Source organism: Phragmites australis, chromosome 4, assembly GCF_958298935.1.
Source record: "Phragmites australis chromosome 4, lpPhrAust1.1, whole genome shotgun sequence".
Taxonomy (NCBI): Eukaryota; Viridiplantae; Streptophyta; class Magnoliopsida; order Poales; family Poaceae; genus Phragmites; species Phragmites australis.
Window position 1 is genome coordinate 40,895,188 of NC_084924.1, and position 22,571 is coordinate 40,917,758.

Sequence of the window (22,571 nt, forward strand, 5' to 3'; positions counted from 1 at the left end):
GCTACGATATGTCGCGTTCACGTGTTGTGCCAGATCAGGCACTGAAAAACCCATAACTTACAATGCTAGGAAAAGCCCAAGAAATGTTGTCCTTGGACCAAAATGAAACAATGGAACTGAGATCATGTTTTTTTATTCTAATTATGGATTTTAGTCCCAAAAACAAAAACAAAAACAAACCATCATAATATAAAAGTTGATTCTCATAATCTAAATTAAGTTGTACTATAAAATCCTACATTCTACAATTTAGTGGAAAGAATGTTCCGAATAAACTAACTCTAACAATCTGAAGCTAAGACAATTAGACATTGCAAAAATATTTTGTAATGACCGAGATCTTGCCGCAGTGTTGCCATGCCACTAGCGACATCAGTTTCAGTTTCTACGGCATCCGAGCACTTGAGATTGGGTGGGAGTAAAGTTCACGGCAACCGAGAAATGGGGCAAAGAGCTCCTGAGTCATGAGTCCGGACTCGTGAGCGCACCAGCGCTGAAGAACTGCCAATGATACAGCACTGAATGGTGGAATAGTGCCAGACTACAAAGGCGACGGGCTATGCATGAGGATAAGAGAAAGCAGCAGCTAGCCTTAGCATCTGCGGCCACATTAATATTCCATTCCTCTTTTTTGAGCTCCACGCCAGGACACAGCTCAGAACAAGAGATTTCAAATGGACTAGGATACCCTCATCAACCTCTCTGAACTGAAAATAAATAAATAAGAAGAGACAACACGCTAGGGAAGATGCTGGTAAAGCTAGACTAACTACTGAATTAGCTGGAACTAAAGCAGGGTCGTGCATGCACTCGCAGCGCTGGGCTCCGTATCTCTTGAGTCAAAGCCCATGGCTGTGATGCCGGTGGCGGTGGACGAAATGCGACGGCGAAGGAGCCTGGGCCGGAGGGAGTCCCGCGCCGGCGGTGCCATTGAAGGGCATCGTGATGTTGCTGAGGCCGCCGGGCGGGAACGGCAGGGAGGCGCCCGGCGCGAGGGGCGGCGGCGGGCACTGGTAGCACTTGGTGAAGAGCCCGAACGTGTCGATCTGGTGGACGAAGTTGGTCATGCTCGCCCAGCCGCCGAACCCGAAGCCGACCACCAGCACCCACGCCACCACGAACGCGTTGATGATGAACGTGCCCGTCCAGCGACCCACGAACCGCGGCGGGGCCTTGACCGCGTTCTGCACCGTGGCATTTGTCCAGCAAGAATTAGTTCAGGGCATTTGCATGTTAAATAATGGTTAGAACGTCAAGAACGAGTCAGGACTGGAACAAATTGCATGGAACTCAGTGCTAGAAGGCTTAGGCACCATATTTTCTTCTTTCTATGAGAGTATCAATGCTGTCCTTTTCGGACGCTTTGTGTGTGTGCCTGTGTGTCGTTGTCTCGTACAAATAAAGCACCTTTGTCCTGGTTCTTTCGCTTTGTCGCTAAGCTTTGCGCCACCGTATCTCTTCTTTCTTGCTACTACGTTAAGACAGTTTGACACTACCACAGGTTTGTCTTATGCTTCAGTAATCAGCACAAGCAGAGGCAATGTTTAGTGCCTTAATGATCAAGCCCAAATCATGACTACTAGAGCTTTGTGTAGCAGCATTTTGCCTTGTAGATAGGTGGGACCCAATTAATCTGGCTAGTCTCCCGTGACAATTTAGGCTGCTGTGCGAAGTGACATCTAGCTTGCGTGGCGTGCCAGCGTAAAAGCAAGCGAGCTACGAAATGCCCAAGCAACATAGGCCTGCGAGTGCCACGACAAGCTACGAAACTCCTATGCAAGTTAAAATTAAAACCAATGGGCATCATCAAGGTAAAAGAAATGTTTGACTAAGTCAGTAAAAATACAGGCAGATCTCGCGGTTTATTTAAAAAATAAATAAAAATGCATATTACCTCACGGGCGCTCGCGGAGCGGAATGTGATCACGTGAGCGAGAGCCGGGATGATATAGACAGTGAAGCTGACGAGGAGGGAGCCGACGGCGGAGTTAATGGGCCCGAAGAAGGGGAAGATGATGGCGAGGAACCAAATGGGCACGACGATGGGGAGGCGCGCGGCGGCGCGCTTGCAGAGGCTGCGGCAGTCGTGGAGGCCGATGAGCTTCTCCCACACGAAGTAGAGCGGCGTGCAGGCGAAGCCGAAGGTGATGATCTGGTGGACGAGCATGAGCACGACGGCCGCGTCGCGGAACGCCGTGCGGGGGAGCAGCGCCAGCGCGTTGGAGTGCGTCAGCAGCTGGTCCCCGAACGCCCAGTACACGCTTGCCGCCGACGGCAGCGTCAGCGTCAGCACGTAGATGGTCGCCATCAGGTAGATCGCCTTGAACTTCTGGGGGCGCCACATGGCGTGCATGATCTCCCTGCATGCATTAATTCATGCAGCACAACTGATCAGTCACAAAATGCGAGTACTTCCAAGTCGTTAACTACAGAATGGAAGCGCTAATTGTTCGCATTACATCTACGCAGCTGATTAATCAACTTTTCTCTTGTTACTAGTTACGTGTTTACGACAAGCCTGCGAGGAGGCAACTGACTGGACAATGAGCAGAGACCTGGGGGTCTTGCCTTTGCCTTTCAGCTTTGTTCTCTTTTATCGTGCATGCATGCAGATACTTGGACATCCGTGCCATGTTTGTGTAAGTTTCGTGTTGTTGGCATCTGCAGATGGGTATCGTATCGGCATCCATCAGGATTCAGAACTCAGTGGTGCAAGTGCAAAGGCAGGAACCCTGCTGGGGTAAAGCAGCAAATGCTCCTAGGGTAGAGTGGCTCCTTTGACTGTGCAAGCAATGAATGAGATGAGATGAGATAGCCCTGCCGTGCCTGAGGTTTGTAAAGACAGAGAAGGCAGAGATACTAGTGTCAGCGTGCAACCTGGAAAAGACCTTGCACGGGTTTGGAGTGGTGCAAAGATGGAACAGTGTAGGGAGGCTCTTGCAGTCTCGTGCCTGTGCCATTCGATCGATGCCATGCATGTGTAAGCTGTAGCTAGCTAGCCCACCACTTAGGTTCATTTTAGCAATCCCCGGCCTTTGCTTCTACACACTTCCTAGATCTCGATCGACTCAAATCTAGGAAGCTCACAGTCGACGTTAGACGGTCGAAGCTCAGTTAGGGTTTTCGGATTTTTTTTTGGGGGGGGGGGGGGCGGGGGGGAGCATGATCTCTATGGATGTGGGGCATAGAGGAAACTTGGGAGGCAGACTGGCCCGGTGAAAGAGGCTTGCAGCGGGCGGGGCGGCGAGGGCACCGCCGGCCGGGGAGGCGGAGGACGCCCGGTGGATGGTGCCGGGGACATGTGGAAGGCAAAGAACAGCCGGCCGGGTTAGTGTGGTGTGGGCAGTGGGGGTGCATCCAGCGGCCCGGAGACAATGGATGAAGGCAGGCGGGGGAGAAAATCGACGAGAGATGCGATGCAATGAGATAGTCGGGAGATGAGCTAGCAATGCAGAAAAGAGATGAACAAGAGATTGGAAAAAAAACACGTGAGCTGTTCGATTCGTATCTTGCACGCGAGAAAAGCTAGATGTTTGAAATGTATGGCATGACGGCCATGTAAACTTGTAGTGGCTACATGTTTGAAATGTATGGCATGGCGGCCATGGGCTGACTAGGAAGAATTAAGGTATATCAACGACCTTGCAAATTGGTAAACTAAAGGGGCTTGGATCACACGGCATAGTGTCTTGTGGACCCCAAGTGCCTATACAAAAATTACAAATCTCTGCTAGCTCAGCGTGGCATGTGACCGGTACTTGTGCCTTTTAGGAAACCAACTCATTTTATTCTTTATTTTTGGCAGAACGTCCACATTTATACTAACGATCTATAGCTTTTTTCACAAAGTGACATAGGTGTTTAATTTGTCGCCTTACACAGTAACAGCGTGCCCGCCGAAGGTGTAGAGAATGTTTGTGGCCCCGGTGAAGTAGAGCATCATCTTGGTCGGCCCAGAGTGCTTCACGCCATCAACCTGCAAGTACATATTCATCCACAATTAAATGCTGTAACACTCAAAGTGGCCTATGTTTATGGCCTTATGGTGGTGTGCGCATGCATGCCCGCATGCTAACTTAGCTGTGTTCGTGGCTTGCGTGAGATGTTGTGGTTCTCACCTGGCCATGGATGAGGGAGGCGATGGCAAGGTACCACGCCGTGTAGGTGGTCATCACGAGGCCCAGGAACGACCAGATCCGGTAGTTGTGGAACGACGGGATGAACACCGTAGTGGCGCAGCACGCGCCGAAGATGTACGTCCACGTCCGCTTGTCCAGCTTGTCGTTGATGTAGTAGATGTTGCTGGATGCACATCGCACGGCACCACAAAGTTAGCATGCATCAGACGCCCTTTAGCCACAGGCTTCACTCTCGTACCCGAAACGTAACAAACACTGAGCGGATACGAGTGACTATTCAATGGCGAATAGTATGCATGGTACCTTGCGCAAGCGATGAGCTGGATGACGGAGCCGAACAGCAGGAAGGTGCAGTTGAAGGCCAGGCCGACGTTTCTCCAGTGCCTGCCGAGCAGCCCGTCCAGCACCTCGAACCACTGCAGATGCGTGGTTCAGGTCAAAGTTCAGACGGCCACATGCAAGACGAGTACCTAGCTAGCAAATGCATGTGGAAGAGGGAGACTGGGAGACCGTGGAGGCCAGCGTTTCTTCTCACCTGGATGACATGGTTCCTGAAATCCGCCTTCTCCCTCTCCTTCCTGGTCCGGTACTCCACATACAGGATGCTGATGAGGTACGCGGTCCAGCTGCCCATCAGGCCGTAGAAGAGCTGGAACAGTATGCCGCTGAGCATCCCTAGTTGCGAGAACGAGTAGGGCAGGGTCAGGAGCACCTGCGCCACCTGAAGAACAAGCACACGGAACAAACAAGATGCATGAGCTCAACACGTCTACTACAGCACGAACAACAAGCTGATCACAAAGAAGGAAATGGCCGGTCACCTGATTGGAGGCGCAGCTGAACCAGGCGTCGTAGGCCGAGCCGCCGTGCCAGAGCATGCCGGAGAGGCGCGACTTCACGGTGTTTGAATCACCGTCCTGCTCCATTTCCACGTACCGGCCGACGCCGACCGCCTCCGGCGCCTTCTCGTCAGCGAGGCTCCCGTTGGGCGCCGAGGCCATGATCGGTCTCGCTCGCTCCTACCTTCCAAACACTCGGTGTCCCGCCTTCTAGTTAAGCTTTCCTTCTCTTGCGATGAGTGTGTAGTAGAGCTCTCAGCTTATGGTACGATGGCCGTTCTAGCTAGTCGACTGAGGAGAAGTGGTGTGGAGAGTGGAGAGGATGATATATTGTGCAGTGTGGTGCCGGTCGGGTGAAGCAAGACTGCAACAAGTCCGACAGGTGAGGATAAAGAAAACTGTCTTTCTCCTAATCGCTCTGTTTCTTTTCATGAGCTCTTTTGGCCACAAGCAGATGGAGAGAGAATGGAAAAGGAAAAGGAAAAGTGAGGCTTCCTGAACTTTTATTTTTCCCGATCGTTATGCCTGTGCTTCTCGGGGAGGGGGGGGGGCGTATCAGGGGGGAAGCCATGACGGAATGGGAAGAAGAGCGTAGGTTTATAACTCTTTAATTGACTAGTTTGAGACTAACAGTAATACTACTAGAGTACTAACTAGTACAAGCTGAACATGAATTGTATCGCAGCAGTACAGTATCACGTCTCTCGTATGGGGGAAAAAACGCGACGTGGTGGACGCAACGTACGTGCATGCGTGGTCTACGACGCGGTACGATCGGGTTTGGACCCTGCACGTCTGGGTCTCGCCGCCCAGCAAGTCTCCGTCGCTAGCTGGATCCTAGCTTACCGAGCGCGCGCGATTAGCACCTATGCTACGGCACAGCACTTGCCCACAGCAGAGCGCAGTGAGTAGCTCACTGAAGGCCGGACGGCGTACGATTGCTCGCCTGTGCGCCGCGCCGGTTAGCTTTTGCTACCGGCAGAGCGTCTCTTTTAGCCCCTTCCTTTCCGTTCTCACGCCGCCTCGCGCCGTAGCTGCGCTGCGCCTGCACCGAGCCAGGAAAGGCGCTTTGCCCACATGGAACGGAGGGGACGCACAGCCGCGCCCCTCGGCAGCCGGAGCGCCACCCACCACTGCCCAGACAAAGAACTCAAAACCGCGCGCGCGCACAGCTCCACTCCGCCATGCTGCCACTACCCTCACGGCCTCCGCGAGCGCAAATGGGTTCAACGGTGACATGGCAAGGTGAGCCCCATTTGTCAGCGAGAGCGAGGTAGCGAGCAGATGCGGTGTGATGGGGTGCGCGAGGCGGCCAGGGGCCGCGGTCACCTGATCCGGGGACATGGCGTCCTTTAGCGCGGTGCAGTGTCGCCCGCTTTGGCGACGCTCTTTGGGGCCTTTCTAGGCACTGGTTCTCGCGCGCGCCCCACGCCCACCTAAACAAATTCCCTCGCTCTCCGTGGCTACTCCGGCTCGCCCATTCTGTGGCCCTGTACACAGAGGGACTGCAGAATATATTTGGAGTATGCTAACCACGGTCCCAGGCTCCCAGCTCAGCTCGTCATTCCTTGAGAACTGAACGCGCAATTCTTGAAGAAAGCATGGGGGAAGAGCAAAGAAAATCTAGTGGGGGAGCCGGGGAAGGACGTGTCCACAGTCCTCATTGGCTAAACGAAGTCCCATGCACGCCCGAAATGTTGCCCGGGGAGCAAGAGTCCGTGTTAGGCGTAGTGTCGCTGCGTCGTCGTCGTCGTCGTTCAACCGAGGCAACGATCCAACTCGAGCTGGCCAGTTCTCCAAGTACGGCGCACGTCTGGTCCGGATAACTGTGCTGAGCCCTTTCTTAGAGGCTGGCCATTTTGATCTTCGCAAGTTCATAGATGTGCTGGCCCTAAAATAGCCTGATTTGGCCCTTTAATCAAGTAGCACACCATGCAGGCTTAGCTCTTCCCTAGTAACAAATTAGTAAGATGGCTCGCGCTAATAATATGGTCAATCTTACTGTAATATTTTGTCACGATAATTTTTATTAAAAATTAATCTTTTTAATTTTTTTATGAGGTTTGTGTCATTTAGTTACAAAACGTATAAAATTAGAAGAAGAAATAAAAATTATGTTAGTGGAAAAGAAAACTATTGCTCCAAACTTTTACTCGAATCGTATATATGTATTGGTTCGATTCGTATATATTTTGATCAACTATTAAAATTATACATTAGGTGTAGGCAACCGAACCAAAAACTAGAATATATTTGCCTTACCTGTTGTCTGCTTGATGGGACGACTTTGAGCTACCCGGTGCTTCTTAATCTATTATCTTAGTAAGTTTTTTGAAAAAATTTATTATAAATTTTAGGTATTAATTAATTGTATTTTAGATGGACTCTTTATTTAGGTATTTGATTGTTTTTATAGTACTATATTTGATATGGATCCTTATTTCTCTATTATAACCTCAATTTTAATTATTATTAATGTTATTTTATTTTACTCTTTTTTTGGTATTTTGCTTCCAAACCGTATGAAAATTGAACCGCTAATTTTCTATAATTTTTAATTTCAAATTTAGGTATTTATTAATCATATTTGATATGAATCATTTGGTTTAATCTAGACCGCTAAATGTTTGTAATAAGTAGTGGTCTAGATTTTTTTTTTAATTAACGTGTTAATTTTGTGATTTTTGAAAACGAATATGATGACTTTTTTAAATAATAATGTAATAGATTGCAAACACCTGCTATTATCCGCACTTGTCAGGATATCTCTGAAAGTTGGGGAAAGCTACAGCTGCATGCACACGCATCCAAACTCCAAAACACTGCAAAAATCCGTCAGGCTTGAACCGATGTTGTGAGGGCGTGAGGCTCAGAATCTGACACGAAATCGGTGCGAGCGTCGCAGCTCCAAACTTTGGCGACGTGAGAAAGCAAAGGCTGCTCAAGTACCCATTCAATTCGTCTACTGTCTTCTCAGTATGGGAGTGCATCAGTGTCAGCTCGGCTGCAAATTTTTCTGGCAAAGTTGTTCTTCGTTTTCTGGACATTCAAATTGAAGTGTGCAAGATGTGCATTCGTACATACCTCGCACCCTCATTTCTACTAGCATCGCCGTGTCATTGATGGGAGAACACCTAACCACTGAAGATCATTTCTCAGAGTTCTGTTACAGTTAACTAAACTATTGCTCACCAGTATTTGACTATTTGTAGAATTTTCCTCTCTAAATAACCAACTTAGGGCACCTGAGAAGTGATACTTGACTGAGAAATTATTTGGTGGGGTAACCAATTAAATAAGGTGATACAAAGTTCAAAGCCAGCATCAGACATAAAGAAACGGCACAGCAGTAACAGATAAGCCACGGCATCAGAAAAATTGAACAGCCAATCGTCTGCATCCCTATATGATGACACGGCATCGTAGCTTCAGATCTGCCATATGCTTTCTCCCAGCAACTCTCGTCTGAAGAAAAAGTCAGATGGATTGGCATCATAAGAGCAATCTGCAGAAAGGATTACGAGACCATAAAACAACCAAAGGGAAGCATCAAGCACATCCTGAACAGACCAGGATCTCCCGAACTGTAAATTATGCACAAGAGAGAGGCAGCAGTGCTGAGGCGCTTGTGTTATACCATTATTAATCTCTCAGGTATACATGCCGAGCTGGCAAGCTGTAATACCCCGAATTTTCTGGATGTGAAAATTACTAAAGAAATGGTGTTGTCCACGCGTTATTTTAAATAGGCAAAAAGTAGTTTTTCGAATCATAGCTTAGATGAGCAGTTAGAGACTGTGGATACGTAGAACTTATCGAAACGAATCCATTTTACTATTTAAACATCTCTTTTTGGACATCCTGTTATCGGTAACGAGCCCAATAAACTTTGACCGTTGGGTTAAAAGGAAAAAAAAAACCAACCGACCGACCGATTCGGATAGTCAGTCAGTCGTAGCCTATAAATAGCCTGAGCCCGAGTCATGCTCGACCATTCCCAAGCCCATACCAGCCCAAAATCCAAACCCTAACCCTAGCGCTGTTGTCCTGCGCCGCTGACCTCACCAAAGAACGCCGCCGTCACTGCGGTTTGGCTCAGCCAGCGTCGTGCTGTTGTTCTTCCGACCGCCGTGCTACCTGCCCGCTGGTGTCGTCCACACCATAGCCGCTCTATCGGCTGTGCAGAGCGACACCATCGCAAATCGTCAAGCCGTCCCCTGTCGCGTCTCAAGCTTCTGCGGCCGGAGTTCACCGTTGCGGGAGCTGCCGAGCCGATGAGTTGTTGCCTCGGTGCAGAGGAAGCAAGCAACGGGAGGAAGGGATGAAGAAAAGAAAAGAGAAAGAAGAAAAAGAAAAGAAAAGAGAAAATGAGAAAAGAAAAGAGGCATTTCGCGATTTCATCGAATTTGTTCAAATTCTCGATTTAGGCTACAAGGTTAACCTCTAATTAGTCACTAGAGTGTTGTGGATTCATGTGGATGGAGTATTTCACCGTCGAAATGTGCCCGATAGTTTGATAGTAATGTAGCGGCGTTAGTTTTGAAATATGGTATTAATCCATTTGGAATCAACTAATGTAGTCTAAAGTAAAGTTTTAGGCCCCGTCGATATATTTCTTTTGGCACTGGTATCGTTCAATTTGGATAAGTAGTTTGAAAGTTATCGTCGAAACCGTGTCGTGGTCCGGATTTGAAAACCTACGCAGCAGTTCTTCTTTAAAAAATCTGGGTGCGATAGAGGTCGAATTAGAGTTTTCACGCAACATGAAAGTTATAGATAATTTTCTCTAGGTGCTCTAGATGTATTTATTTGCCTATTTGGATAAGTGTTTTAAAAGTTAAATAAAAAATAGTGCAGAGCAGTTAATAGGCCTTCCTGTGCTCCGGTAGTCAGACCGTGAGCGTGGGGTCAGACCACCAATCATACAGAGAGTTTTGGGTATTCTGAAGGCTTCTCACTGTAAGACCACATGGGGTCACGATCGGATCGAGAGACGGGGCGGCCAAACAGCCAGGAGGGGTGTTTTCCGGCTGAAAAGGGGGTTTCTAAGCGTGTCCTTTCGGGGTTTGATTAGAGAGCGTAGTTCATGCTTCCAATGTTTGAAAAAGATTTTGAGTATGATCTTGTTCCATGGGTTTTGAAAGTGTTGGTGCTAGCTGTGTGAGACCAACTTCTCGCCACGGTTAAGGCATGTGCATGACGAACCTATGATTGGCTTGATTTTCTTGACATCTGTTTTGCTCATTTCTATTTATGAGTAAGTGATGGCCCCACTTGCTTGATTTTACCGATAAATATAAAAGGAGAATCAGGACAGTCTGTATCAATAGAAACTATTATCTAATTGTCATTATCAGATGGAAATTCATAGTGTCCGTCTCACACGAAATTGTTGTCTTCTTGCTATTTTCAGACGGAAATTCATAGCACTCGTCTTAGACGAAACTGTTGTTTTATCGCTGTTCTCAGACAGAAATTCATATTATCCGTCTCAAATGAAAACTAAAGTTTTATTACTATTTTCAAAAAAAGGAAAAAACTTTAGTATTATCATTCTTTTTTGACACTGTTGATACGTCTGTTCTTTCGGTTCCATACTATACTTACTGAGTATTTTACTCACTCTTGTGTTTTATTTGATTTTTAGTACCACTGATCGTGGCATGAGCGGAAGGGAAAAATAGCATCATGTAGTGGCAGTGGTCACACTTAAATCACTTCATAGTTATCCCTGTAATACTTTTAGCGTCGTATTTGGTCAACTTGGTTAATTGCAGCTTGTGGCTATTTTGGTGTATTGTATCTAACCCATGAGTTGTATTGGGTATTAGTTTTAGACTGTTACAATTATCTTCCGTTTATTAATATCCCGCTTATGATGTATGTGCAGTTATTATGTGCAGAGAAATTATAGTTTTAACGGAAATTCTATCAAAATTTTAAATATTTGTCCGATTTGATAGGTTTTTAGACGAGTGTTGATACCACCCGAATTGGTTGAAATCCTGGGCGTTACACAAGCTCTGACAAATACTTAAAATCAAGTGGTGCAACTTATTCTCACTTCACAAAGTCACTTTCTATTCACCTCTTTTGGAAGGAGTATCGTCTGTTCACGTCAAAAGAGAAAAGGAAAAGAAAGAAAAGAAGTATCGTCTCTTCTACACAAAAAGTTATCACGAGCTGTGAGCTGCAATCGATTGAGAGCCCATTTTTGTTCCCATGTGCAAGCTGGTTCTGCCATGAATAGATTCCCTCTCGAATGGAGCCTATAATTCGTTATGAGCACACACGGTGCCTCCATGCTGAAGCAAATACCACAGGCTTTGCTGATTGTACGATATAGAAATACAATATCATCTGAAGGCAACCATGGCCAAGTAGCCCATGAGGCTTGCCTGGCATCATGTCCCTGATTCAGTGGATTTCTCACTGGCAAGCTTGTATCATTAGAAGGCCTGAAGCCACATCTGAAGAATGCAGCCACGGTGTCTGAAGAATGCCCTGGAATGGCATGATAAAAGCTGCAGCGCTGTAGTATTAGCACTGTTTTAAAATTTTAATCACACCTGCACATCTTTTCTTATGGTTATGGCTTATGGCTCTGAACAAACCCTTTCCTTGGGATAATATAAAGGAAGTTTCTGTGTCGGTAAACGATGCCTGTCGTCGCCTGATGAGTGTATTGGATGGCACAATAAAGCTGCCAATGGCTATTGAGCACAGTTAGCTTGGCACCAAAGGCTTCTATGTGCATGCAACTAGCAGCCGTAGGAGCTCATGCTTTAATCGGTCGAGCTACTGCTGCAATGACTGGAGGAAGTTTTTGCCTTCTTGTTTCTATCTAAATGAACTTATAATAAGATTCCACAATTTACTCGAGTAGTCAGATAAGACAGTTTTGTCTGAAGTGCTTCTACTAATTGGAAGCATGAAAGCATGAAGCTCTGCTGCAGTGCTGCGTCTACATGTAGGATGTTGCCATGATTACGGATTCTTGGCCTCTGGGGAGTACTCTACTACTTTGCCTGCGTTTTGAGGTTGTCATTTCAATCAACTTTACTAGGCATGCCATGCCATGCCATAGCTTCACAGTTCACACTGTCTTTTCTTAGTGGACTTATCAGGCATGCTGAAACTTTCCCGTCTCTGTGATCGTGTCTCGTGAGACTGCTTATTACAGCCCGCAGACCTAGTCCTAGCAAGTATGCCCAAATTATACCTACCACTTTGCTAATTGCTTTTGACCAGGATTCTCATTTGTCCACTAAATCTTCATGGAAGCATCCCATAATTCACAGTATCTTGAGACTATTAGAATATATGGGGTTGATCTATTATATTTCAAAGGTCCAATTATATAGAAGTGGATGTGTATTTTTAGTCTCGTATTTCTAGTGGAGGTAGAGAGAGAATAACTTAAAAGAAATTTTCTCTCTATCCAATAAACATATGTGTATGAGAATACTAGGAGAACATGCGCTCGCTCGCTCGTCTTGCTGGGGCGGGCTGTGGCGCACAACACATTCGTGAATGATCCATCGAAATCGGATCCAATTGCTTGTATAAGTGTGACCTACTTTTGTAGTTTTATTTTTTTTTACTGCTTAGGTAAACAAATAAATATTTAGAAATTGTCGGTTAACGGTCCGATCGTGGTGCATAACAGAGTCCGATTGTGGCATGTCTGAACCGTCATCCATCTATATATATATATATATATATATATATATATATATATATCAGTCATCGTCATAAAGTATATATATGCAATTAGGATTTTGCCTTTTCCTCTATGATGCGTCGTCGCAAGTAGTCTATTCTATCTCGCTGTGTCGGCGTGCATCGACGAACGTGAGAGTAGATCTCTGAAACTGGTCACTCTTAAGATCCTACATCGAGAAAGGGCAAGTAAGATTTTTGGAAGCGTTCGGCGCGACTGCTCACGATCTGCTACCTCTACATCATCACGATTTGCTTCGTCTACTGCATCTTCGTCATCGTCTACTGCATCGACATTACAGAGGCATTTACGTCTCACGCTGCTATCGGGTACTTACATTACAATCTATATTAGATAGCTTGTCAAATTCTATTCGAAAGCTAGTCGGATGTAGTTGGGGATCGTCTTCTACTCGAAGCTAGTTAAATCTAGTTGAGGCTTGTCGGAGCTCATGAAAATATACTCGAAACTAGTAGAATCTAGTGGATTCATCGGAGATAGTCGAAAACTAATCAAAATTGATTATTTGTATCTATTCTGGTTCATATTATATTAAAAACTAAATTAAATTAAATCTGAAAATGTTGTTTTTCTAACAGAGACTTTGTGTTAGATTTGTGCTCGGCATGATGCATTTGGCCCCCGACCGGGCATACCACACCACCGCAAAAGCGCCTTTTGTTCCGGTCACCGCGCCACCACATGCGCCGCCGCCCGGCCGTGCGCGCGCCTGAAGGCAATGAATAGCCCAGCGAGCACGAGTCTCTGGTGGCAGGCGTTCGCTTTTGCGATACCGAGCCTCAGCGATAGCCGATAGCAGCAGCACCGGAGCTGTTCTGGTACTGGTAGGGCGCGCATTGAATTGGGCTCAATTATGGTTCCGAGCCCTCGCGCAGGCAACGAACGTCGCGTCGGCACAGGCTTGTAGCCACGTACAAAGGCCGCGCGCGCGGGGGCTCGGAAGCACGAACGCTGCTCGCAAGCTTTGGCCCGGCGCCTACGGCCTACGTATGTTTGTCTGGCTACTCGCGCCACCAGTCCCGGCCGCGCGCAACACCATGATTAGCGCCCTTCGTCATCGTCCCCTCAAGACCCATCATTTCGTCCGCCTGATCGACCCCATCCGCCCGTCCTTGCTTTACCATCTGGCACGCGTGGAGGCTCCGAAACTACAATCGCAAGGAGCCTGCTAATCCGTTTTGCTGCACTGATCCGGGCATGCCACTTTGTCGCGTTACCCGTGGCTGAACTGAAGGAAGCTCAGCAGTCAGCACTGGGTTCGTTGCCTCACAGTTCATGGGGTTTTGCCGGTCACGGATGACACAATGGCAGCTTACAGACATGGCAGGTAGTAGTTAAACCGTTTTTTCACATCGCTGCTACTGATCGTCTCAGGCTTTTAAGCCTTTTTTTTTTCTCATCGAGCTAGGAGGCGACATCGTCTGGGACCAATATTTCCAGCACGCTTAAAGGCTCAGGAAGACAATGCGATCAGGTCAAAGCAATCTCGCCTTTCCGCGGCGTGGCCGCCCCAAAGCCCCGGCTGCTGCTGAATTCACAAAGCGTCCGCCTGTTCCGTGCTAAAAAGGTGACTAAAAGACGGGCGGCGTTTTTAGATTTGCTTTACTACCAGGCTAGCAGCGTTCATTTGACTTGCGAGGTCGCCCTACTTACATCACCATGGGGACGGCCACAAGGAGACGCATGGCTGTAAATTCTGCAAGGCGTGGCACACCTGCGTGACCGGAGCCGCTGGACGCACGACGCAAGCTAGACCCGTGCACTGTGTGATGCCTCACACCTAGAGTTCGAGCAAGAGAGCGAGAGGTGGACTGGTGGAGGCAGTGTGATGCAGTTGCTAATGATGAGCTTTATCACACAGGAGGGAGGAATCTTAGAGGAACAAAAGCCAACAGCCATTGACATATTGACAGGCTCTTCTCCCTCTCGTGCCTTTTCATCATAGCGTTCCATGGAATCGGAGGGCAGCATAAGGAAACCATGTGACACTTTCGCCCCCCATGATAATTGATTTCAGTTAAGCATGTCTGTCCTTGTGCCGAATTTTTCTTTACCCCCATGTATCTGTGCGCTCAACTTAAGGTAGCAGCTGAGACAAGATCCTGATCGCAATTGTTGCCTTCATGCCTTGTCATTAGTCCTTACCAGGAAAATCGAGAGCTGTCCTTCAGCAATTGTCACTGCTATCTTTTACTGGCTTCCGCCCTTACTGTAAGCTTTTAATCTTCAGTGATGATATTTAAGGAGAATAGAATTGCTTGGCACAATGGATATGATCACCAAGGGGTAAGGTTTGCATTGTCCTCGTTTATGTAAAGTTTGTACCTGTAAATACTATTTTTTTTCTTTTAATGAAAACCTGTAAATTAGTATATTTGACGCAAGACTTTGCTAGTCCTTGCTTATGCATGGCAATTAAAAAAAAGGACCTGTTGTGCTTCCTCTTATCCTCTAGCATTCAAAGGACAACAAATTTAGATGCACAACATAATTAGTATGGGCGTGCACTAGGCTTCGTTCTACTCATGGGCTTTACGATCTCTGTGTACGGGAACGGAGGGAACGATACGGAATCCAGCTTTTGTGCAGGCCGCTCTGTATATATGGCCGAGATGTTTATATGTCTTGGGCTCCATTAAACTAAATGGCTTGATTGGGTCCAGTTATTCTACTGCCGGTCAAGTATTCTTCTGATGGGCTATCATTGGGCTTTTTTTACATCTGGACTTTAAGATGTTATTCTACTGCCTTCGGAATGGTGTTTCGTCGAAGTAGGTCAACCGGTTCAACTCAGTCAACTTCGAGATTCATGCAAAAAGGTAACTGAACGACCTAGATGCTTCCTCCTCCCTCCAGGTGTGTCGCCCCCTCCCACCTAAAGGCCACCGGTTGCCTCACCCATTCCCACCACCGTTGCTCCGTCGCTCTCCGGTGAAGTTAGAGTTAGGGTTCGGAGTTAGAAGAAGGGGCTCATCTCCCCCGACTATAGAAGCTGAGAGGCAGATGCCACATCCCAGGTATGTGAAAGGCAGCTCAATGGGCCAACTACTGCCAATCAAGTTGCGGCCCAACCGATGTCACACAGAGGCAGTACAAGGACACAGGAGAACATTGAAGAACAAACACCAAAACAACTTCTTCTTCTTCCTCAAGCACCACTCCTCCTCTGCGCTTCTCTCTCCGTTCCCCAACCTTCCTGCTTACCCATTCTATGGCTTACTCTCACCTTAGAATCTCTTTACCCTTCAATTTGTACCCCCCACTGAACTTGTGAACTCATTTGGCTTGCTATATACATTCGGTTGGATTGTATCTGTGTTCTGTATGTCGATTTAGGTGATCAATTGAGCGAGGATTGTGACAGTAGAACGGTTCGGCGGTGGTGGCAGGCGACAAGGCGGTGGGGGCGGACAGGGCTTGCCGAGGTGGCAGGGGACCGGTGATGGGAATGGTCGGTGCGGAGGTGTCTAGGCCGGGAAGACTAAGGAGTGGCGAGAAGGAGGCGGCGACAACAGAGAAAAATGGGTGCACGCAGCGAGGCGGCAAGGGCGCCACTAGCCGCAGTGGTGGGACGGTAGGCCGCAGCGGTCGGCAAGCGTGGCGCCGATGAGGCAATGGTGCGGGGGCCACGCTGGCGAAAGGCCACCACCGAAGGTGAAGAAGATGCCAGCAGCCGACAGTGGCGTGTTTGGATGCCCTGCTGAGCGTGTGCATGCACCGGCGGATGCAGAGCTGAGCAGTGTGCGTATGTTTGGTTGGCGCTCGTGACTGCACCCGCTCGTGTAGCTGCATCTGCCCAGCCAGGCTCGGAGAAACGCTGGAATCGACCGATTCTGTCGGGCATGGCTGGGGAGATGCAAGATACTGTGCGCACGAATTTTTTTATTTAACTTTTGATTTTATTTAGATATTCAAAAATTCTAAATGTTTTCGTGAGCAAATTAGAAATCACTAACAACATATTTTAATTAGATTGATCTAAAAAGTCTAAGTCAATATTTAATTAAAATTCTCTAAAAATCATAAAAAATTCAATAATATTCTTATCCGGTGATATACTAATTTATAAAAATATTTTTAACTCTAGATTATTTGATAAAAAAGTGAGTTTCTTGGTAATACAACATATACTCATACAGACAACCAAACACAACATCTTTTCAATCAGACTGAGCACATACAGCTAACCAAACAGATCCTACTGTATCTCCGCAGGTTATCTCAACTCAGCCTGTATGACTCATACGAGTCAAGCTGAAGGTATACGGGCAACCAAACAGACCCGAAATGGGTCGTGGGCTGACCGACTTGATGCATCGGCTCGGTCAGTCGATATGGCCTCTTTGGAGTTGCGGATTTTGCTGTTAGGATGGGCGTGTCAGGATTCGCTGAGCAGGAAGAAGTGTGTTTGCAGTTTCGCACCTTACATTTAGACTTGGCACGGACGAACCTCATGGCTAACAGCGATGCTTGAACCTGTGGTGAATTATGATGCTGTTTGTGGTGGGAGCAGATCACTGTACTTGATTGATATTGCTCTGTTGATACACTGAATGTCAGGGCCGGTGAAGCTAATTGGGTCGTAGGGTTGAACTCAAGGAAATTCTGAAGAAAATTGACAGATTAAATTTAAAATGAACTATGAAATTAAAAAAACTGTTAGGGCCAAGAGGATCACGGTCCCCTTGGTCATCAAGAAGCTCCGCTCCTGCTGTTGATCACGGATCGAATTGTAGGTAAACCCCATTCCCATCCATTCCGCTAGATTTCCTTGTGTGGTCAGAAGAATTTCTGTGCAGAAGCTTTCGTCATCGGTAGCAACAGAACCAACTGCACAAGTTGGTTACCTAGACCTGTAGTCCCCCACTCGTAGGTTTACTAGTAGCACACAAACGCACGAACAGTAAAAGTCATCGATATGTCACCCTGCGGCCCCTGCCCTCGTCTTCTCACTGTTCAACAGTTAAAGTGATAATCGTCACTGCAATCTATAGCACAACGAACAACGATCGAATACATCCGTTTCGGCTCAACAAATCGAGAAAGCGTGGAGAAGAACGAAAAGGTTTAACCGACCCATGCCACTAGTTATCCTGACCGGCTAACCCTACGACACAAGCTACCTAGGAAGCTACGATCCGTGTGGAGATATTCTTGTTTTCTCGGTTAGCCGTAGCACTGTCGTCAGCCTTTCTTTTCTTTTCCCGGCGTCGGCTCGAATCTTATCCTCTGCCCCCGTCACGCCGGAAGAGGCGCGCCGTATAAGGACACGGGACACCTGCTGCGGGTGCGCTCGCTGCACAACGACGCCTCCTGCCGCCGTTTCACACTAAGTGGCTGGCAAGCCGGCTCAGAGCAGCGCGACGGCGAGGGCGGCGGCCAGGAGCAGCTGCGACGCACGGGCGGCGGCCGAGGCATCGCCGGTGGCGAGCTGCTCGCCGCCGAGGTAGACCATCGTGCCGTTCGTTGGCTGCACGCCGACGGCCTGCGGGTTCTCGCCGGCGTACTTCCCGCTGTCGAGAGTGAAAAGAGACGAGTCACGGTTAGCATGTGGTACAAAATGCAGTTCTTAACATCGTGCCAGTACAATAATTCATGATCGATACTGGTACGTGAGCCTGCGAGATAATTTGGACAGTACTGTGCATGGATATTTTGGACAAGGCGTTAATGCAGTACACTACACGCATCTGAGCATGGGAACATGGGAATATGGGATGCAATTGCTGGCGCAGAGAAGGCGACAGAGCAAATCAATGCCTATGGTGTATGGGCTCGTACGGGCGAAACGGCTACTAGTAGAAGCCAGTCCAGGACAGTGCTGTGTGTCAGCAGCTCGTTGGCCTGTGCCGTGCGTGCAGAGGGAGACCCCACCCTGCCCGGGCAATGGATTCATAGCCGTTGATGCCACAGTACTACTCACTAGCCGTTGAATCGTTGACCGAACTTTTTGTGGCAGGAACATGGATGGATCTAACCGAAGTTCTAAGAGCAGTTAAATATAATTTTCCCTCACAAAAAGAAAGGTGCTCATCACGAGATCACAATTCAGTGTGAGTGTGTGCGGACTGTGTTGCAACAGTTAATCGCTGTGCAGTGTGCATCTCAAATCAGCCCTTTAACTCCTAACGCCGAGACCTGCGATTTCCTATCAGAAATAGGCGTTTTCTATCATCTTTACCATTTTACATTGGAATTAGGCTGATTTACCTGGTGGTGCTCGGGCAGAAGGTGATGGCGTAGTTGGTGCCGGCGGTGCACGTGAAGGTGGAGGTGGAGTCGTCGTACGCGTAGCTGTACGCGCGCGGGCAAGCGTTCTTGAAGAACTGCGAGTACGTCGACGGCCGGCATGTGTTGGGGCTCCCGTACGCGCCGCTGCAGCAGTCCTGCGGCGTCCCGAACGCCTCGCACGCGCTGCGGCACGCCACGGCGCCACCATCAGCCGAGCCCGCGCCGGCACCGGCGCCCGTGGCCGCCGGGACCACCTTGAGGTCGGCCGGGCACGCGCCGTTGAGGTCGACCAGGCAGCCGGTAGCCATGCACTTGCCGGCATCGGCGGACCCGTTGCTGCTACCGCCGCCACCGCCGGCGCCCTGCGGGACGATGAGCATCGGGAGGTTGTACCCGTCGACGAGGCTGACGTCGAAGAAGTCCATGCCGCCGGATCCATCGAGCGTGAACTCCGCCAGCGTGGCCGGCGGCGCGGCTCCGGCGCCGTTGCACTGGACGCTGCCCGAGCCGCAGTCGCCCGTGGCGCAGGCGAGCTTGCCCGTTGCGGCGTCCGTGGCGCAGAGCGTGCGCGCCCACATGCGCCCCGACCATTTCGCCGGCGCGTCCACCGTCGCCGACGCGCCGTGCGCCAGCGCGAACCCCGTCGTGGACAGCGGGGCCGTGCCGGCGCCCGACAGCAGCCCCGGCCATACCGTGTAGCCGCAATTGTTCGTCATCGTGAACGTCGCCGACCACGCAGCTGCAAGCACCGAGAAATCAGAACTCAACTCAGCACAGATCACCACTCACCGAGAAATCACCAAACAAGCAAACAATGCTCAATGCCTCAATGCAAACAAACAGAGGACTCACTCGGAAGCAGGAGGAGCAGAGCAACTGAGCAGAGAGCGACACGAGTTGAGCTCCGCGCCATTTCTTTCACACTGTGTAGCAGTAGCCGGCACAAGGCCTCAACTACAAAGCTGTCCGACTCACTCTGCTCCTGCCTTCGTGTAATGGGCCGGGACGGGATGGGAGGGTGACGGTGACGACCAGCCGTGGACGGTCACTAGACTTATATAGAGTTCAAGCACAGCCCAAGAGAGGGTAGGCGAGTTGTATCGGCCCCCCAGTGTCAGCCTCCGTGCCAACGTCAGCAAGGGCTCGCCGACTTTGTGTCTTGTCCGCTTCGCCTCGGGCTCCGTGCACGGCGTTGCAGTAGAGATCGTCGAAGGCTCAAAAATATCTTGACGCCGGGGAGCGGCCGACTGACCTGGGAAGGTTTGCTCGTGTCGTGCTCCATTTATAGAGGCGGGGGATGGAGCAGGGACGGAGGTTATTTACGCGAGAAGAAAAGGGCAAGTCGAGCATGAAAAGAAAGCTCTGCGGCGGAAGCTGTGCCCGTGCAGGTAGGTTTTGGTTACGTGCTGTACTTCTTTCACTCGCTGGAAATCTGCTTGCGGAGTAGGAGTATATTTCACAGGGAGAAAATAGCGGCGTTCTTTCTCCTCCTCAACAAAGGCACGCAAGTCATTTTCGTGGTACAGATATGGCGTATAATGTATTCCCGTTTGCTATATGATTTGTGCAGAGAATCGACAACGATTTGGCTTAGACTATCTCCAACCATATTCCCTTCATTTCGTTCACTTCCCGATTCCCTTCCCCGTTCCTATTTCCTTTATTTTCTCTCATCTTCAACAGCTTCTCTTCGAGAGGAATCGTGAAGGGAACGGAGAGAGAATCCCATCCTGAAGGGAATGACCCTGGAAATCCCGTCGTGAAGGGAACCGTGAAGAAAAACCGTTGGGAGCGCTGAAGAGAACGAGAATCCCTTCACGACGGGAATCTGCCCGTGAAAGGATTCCCTTGGGCATGGTCTAAGACCGGCTTGAATTTTGTGATTGCCATGGGAGCAAGCTGCCTGGAATCGCCCACGAGGGGAGCAGCACAGCTAAAGCTGAAGAGACCCAACCAGTTCCACATGTGCAGGCGAGATCAATCATTCTCTACCACGAGCGTGCGCAACATGCCCTTGACCAAACACGATCCAAGGCACTCCAAAAGCTGCAAACCGAGCAGCCGTCGATCGTGTGGCTGCACGTTCATTGAATCGATGTGTCAGAGGATTCATGAACCGTCGATAACTTATTGGAAGGTAGGGATGCTATAAATTATAGAAGAACACATATTAGAGTCTCTTCGAAGATAATAAATTTATGACATGTTTATTTTGGATTGATCTAAGTTTGTTACAAGAGGAATATAACTAACTTAGATAAATCTAAATCTAGTCGACAATTTTCTTGTTTGGATTCGGATGTCCTCGTTTGTTGAAAGATTTGAATGACTTCTATGACTTTTAATGACTTTCTTTTCTACGTAGGCTCTAGACTCCATATATATATATATATATATATATATATATATAAAAGGTTTTGTACGTCATCTAGAGTATTCCTTCATATTCTTATAGATAAATATCTCTTTTTACATGATACCATAGGTACTTATAGATAGTTTTTTTAATCCAGATATCCTCTTCCTGGATATAAAGATATATCGCGAGAATTACAGGAAACTCTGGGGTGCCCAGATATGATAATTGTTCAATATTCATCGTTAAGCTTCCCATCAGTACGTGAAATAAGGTTTTAACGAATCAAGCATATGGCCAGCAAAGATAGATTTTTTTGTCCGACCATGTCATCAAGTAAGACTCAAGTTCTTGATTAGGATGAATCATCTAACTGGGTTTTCTGATCTTCTACTCGGTCTTCTGAATGCCTTCAAGTTCTCAATAGAGTCCTTGAGAAGGTGTCCCATCGAGTATTTTTCTGTTTGCTTTGTCCTTGGGAGGAAAAAACATTTGTCACTAGCTGAGCTCAAAAGTTGGAACGCTGCAGCGGTGATTTCGGATAGTGGTGAGAATCTTTTTCTCGTTAGAGTATCATGATTACGGCAATAGAATGAGGAGCCGAGTTCCTCGGGGTACGGTGCCAAATGCCCCACATGCGTTGGACATTAAATGTGACATGATAATAAAACTAGAGATCGTGACCTCAAGTCATGTCACGGCGTCAATCAAAGCGCTGTTTTAGAGAGCCATCGCTTTGTATAAAGGCAAAGGGAGAGCTCACTCCAATGTTCATCCTACCGTCATTTGTTGCTTTCTATCACACTCTACGTTCTCCTTGCGCCACTGCCTCCAAAAACCCTCCTCCTCCAATCTCTTAGTTGTCATGGGAAAAAAGAATATCAACAAAGAAAACTCCTCCGCCGACGAGATGACAAGCGTGATCCTAGAATGGCAAGAGTTCGACATTACAGAGAAGGCCCTGGAGAAGGCAGAGATCGATGAGGTGATCCCTCCCCGGGCTTTGATCCCCTGTACACCGACAGCAGTGCGAACAATTCCAAGCCCGAACATCCATAGTACAATGATCTTTCTTGATTTATTTTGCTGCGGCTTTGCTTTCTCCCTTCCCACTTTCTTCTCGAGGTGCTTGATTTCTATGGCCTGAAACTTATTCACCTCAATCCCAACTCCATCATCATGTCAAGCATCTTCGTACATTTGTGCGAGGCCTTCCTTGGTTTCCACCCGTCCCTCGACCTCTTCAAGTACTTTTATCTTTT

At 48.3% G+C, this 22,571-nt stretch overlaps 2 protein-coding genes across 2 annotated transcripts; both read right to left on the reverse strand.

Annotated features, from left to right (window-relative positions):
• Window positions 1–573: 573 nt before the first annotated feature.
• Window positions 574–5,418, reverse strand: LOC133916531 (auxin transporter-like protein 2). The gene is made up of 7 exons (XM_062360225.1): window positions 4,961–5,418; window positions 4,675–4,860; window positions 4,443–4,555; window positions 4,119–4,302; window positions 3,879–3,976; window positions 1,895–2,360; window positions 574–1,184 (listed from the first exon to the last, which is right to left on the reverse strand). Exons 1-7 carry the CDS (start codon window positions 5,138–5,140, stop codon window positions 840–842), a joined length of 1,572 nt encoding a protein of 523 aa, XP_062216209.1. The 5' UTR covers window positions 5,141–5,418; the 3' UTR covers window positions 574–839.
• Window positions 5,419–17,691: 12,273 nt separating this feature from the next.
• Window positions 17,692–20,258, reverse strand: LOC133916532 (thaumatin-like protein 1b). Its single transcript, XM_062360227.1, has 3 exons — window positions 19,806–20,258; window positions 18,933–19,692; window positions 17,692–18,235 (listed from the first exon to the last, which is right to left on the reverse strand). The coding sequence occupies exons 1-3, from the start codon at window positions 19,864–19,866 to the stop codon at window positions 18,073–18,075; spliced, it is 984 nt and encodes a 327-aa protein (XP_062216211.1). The 5' UTR covers window positions 19,867–20,258; the 3' UTR covers window positions 17,692–18,072.
• Between the last annotated feature and the right edge of the window lie 2,313 nt (window positions 20,259–22,571).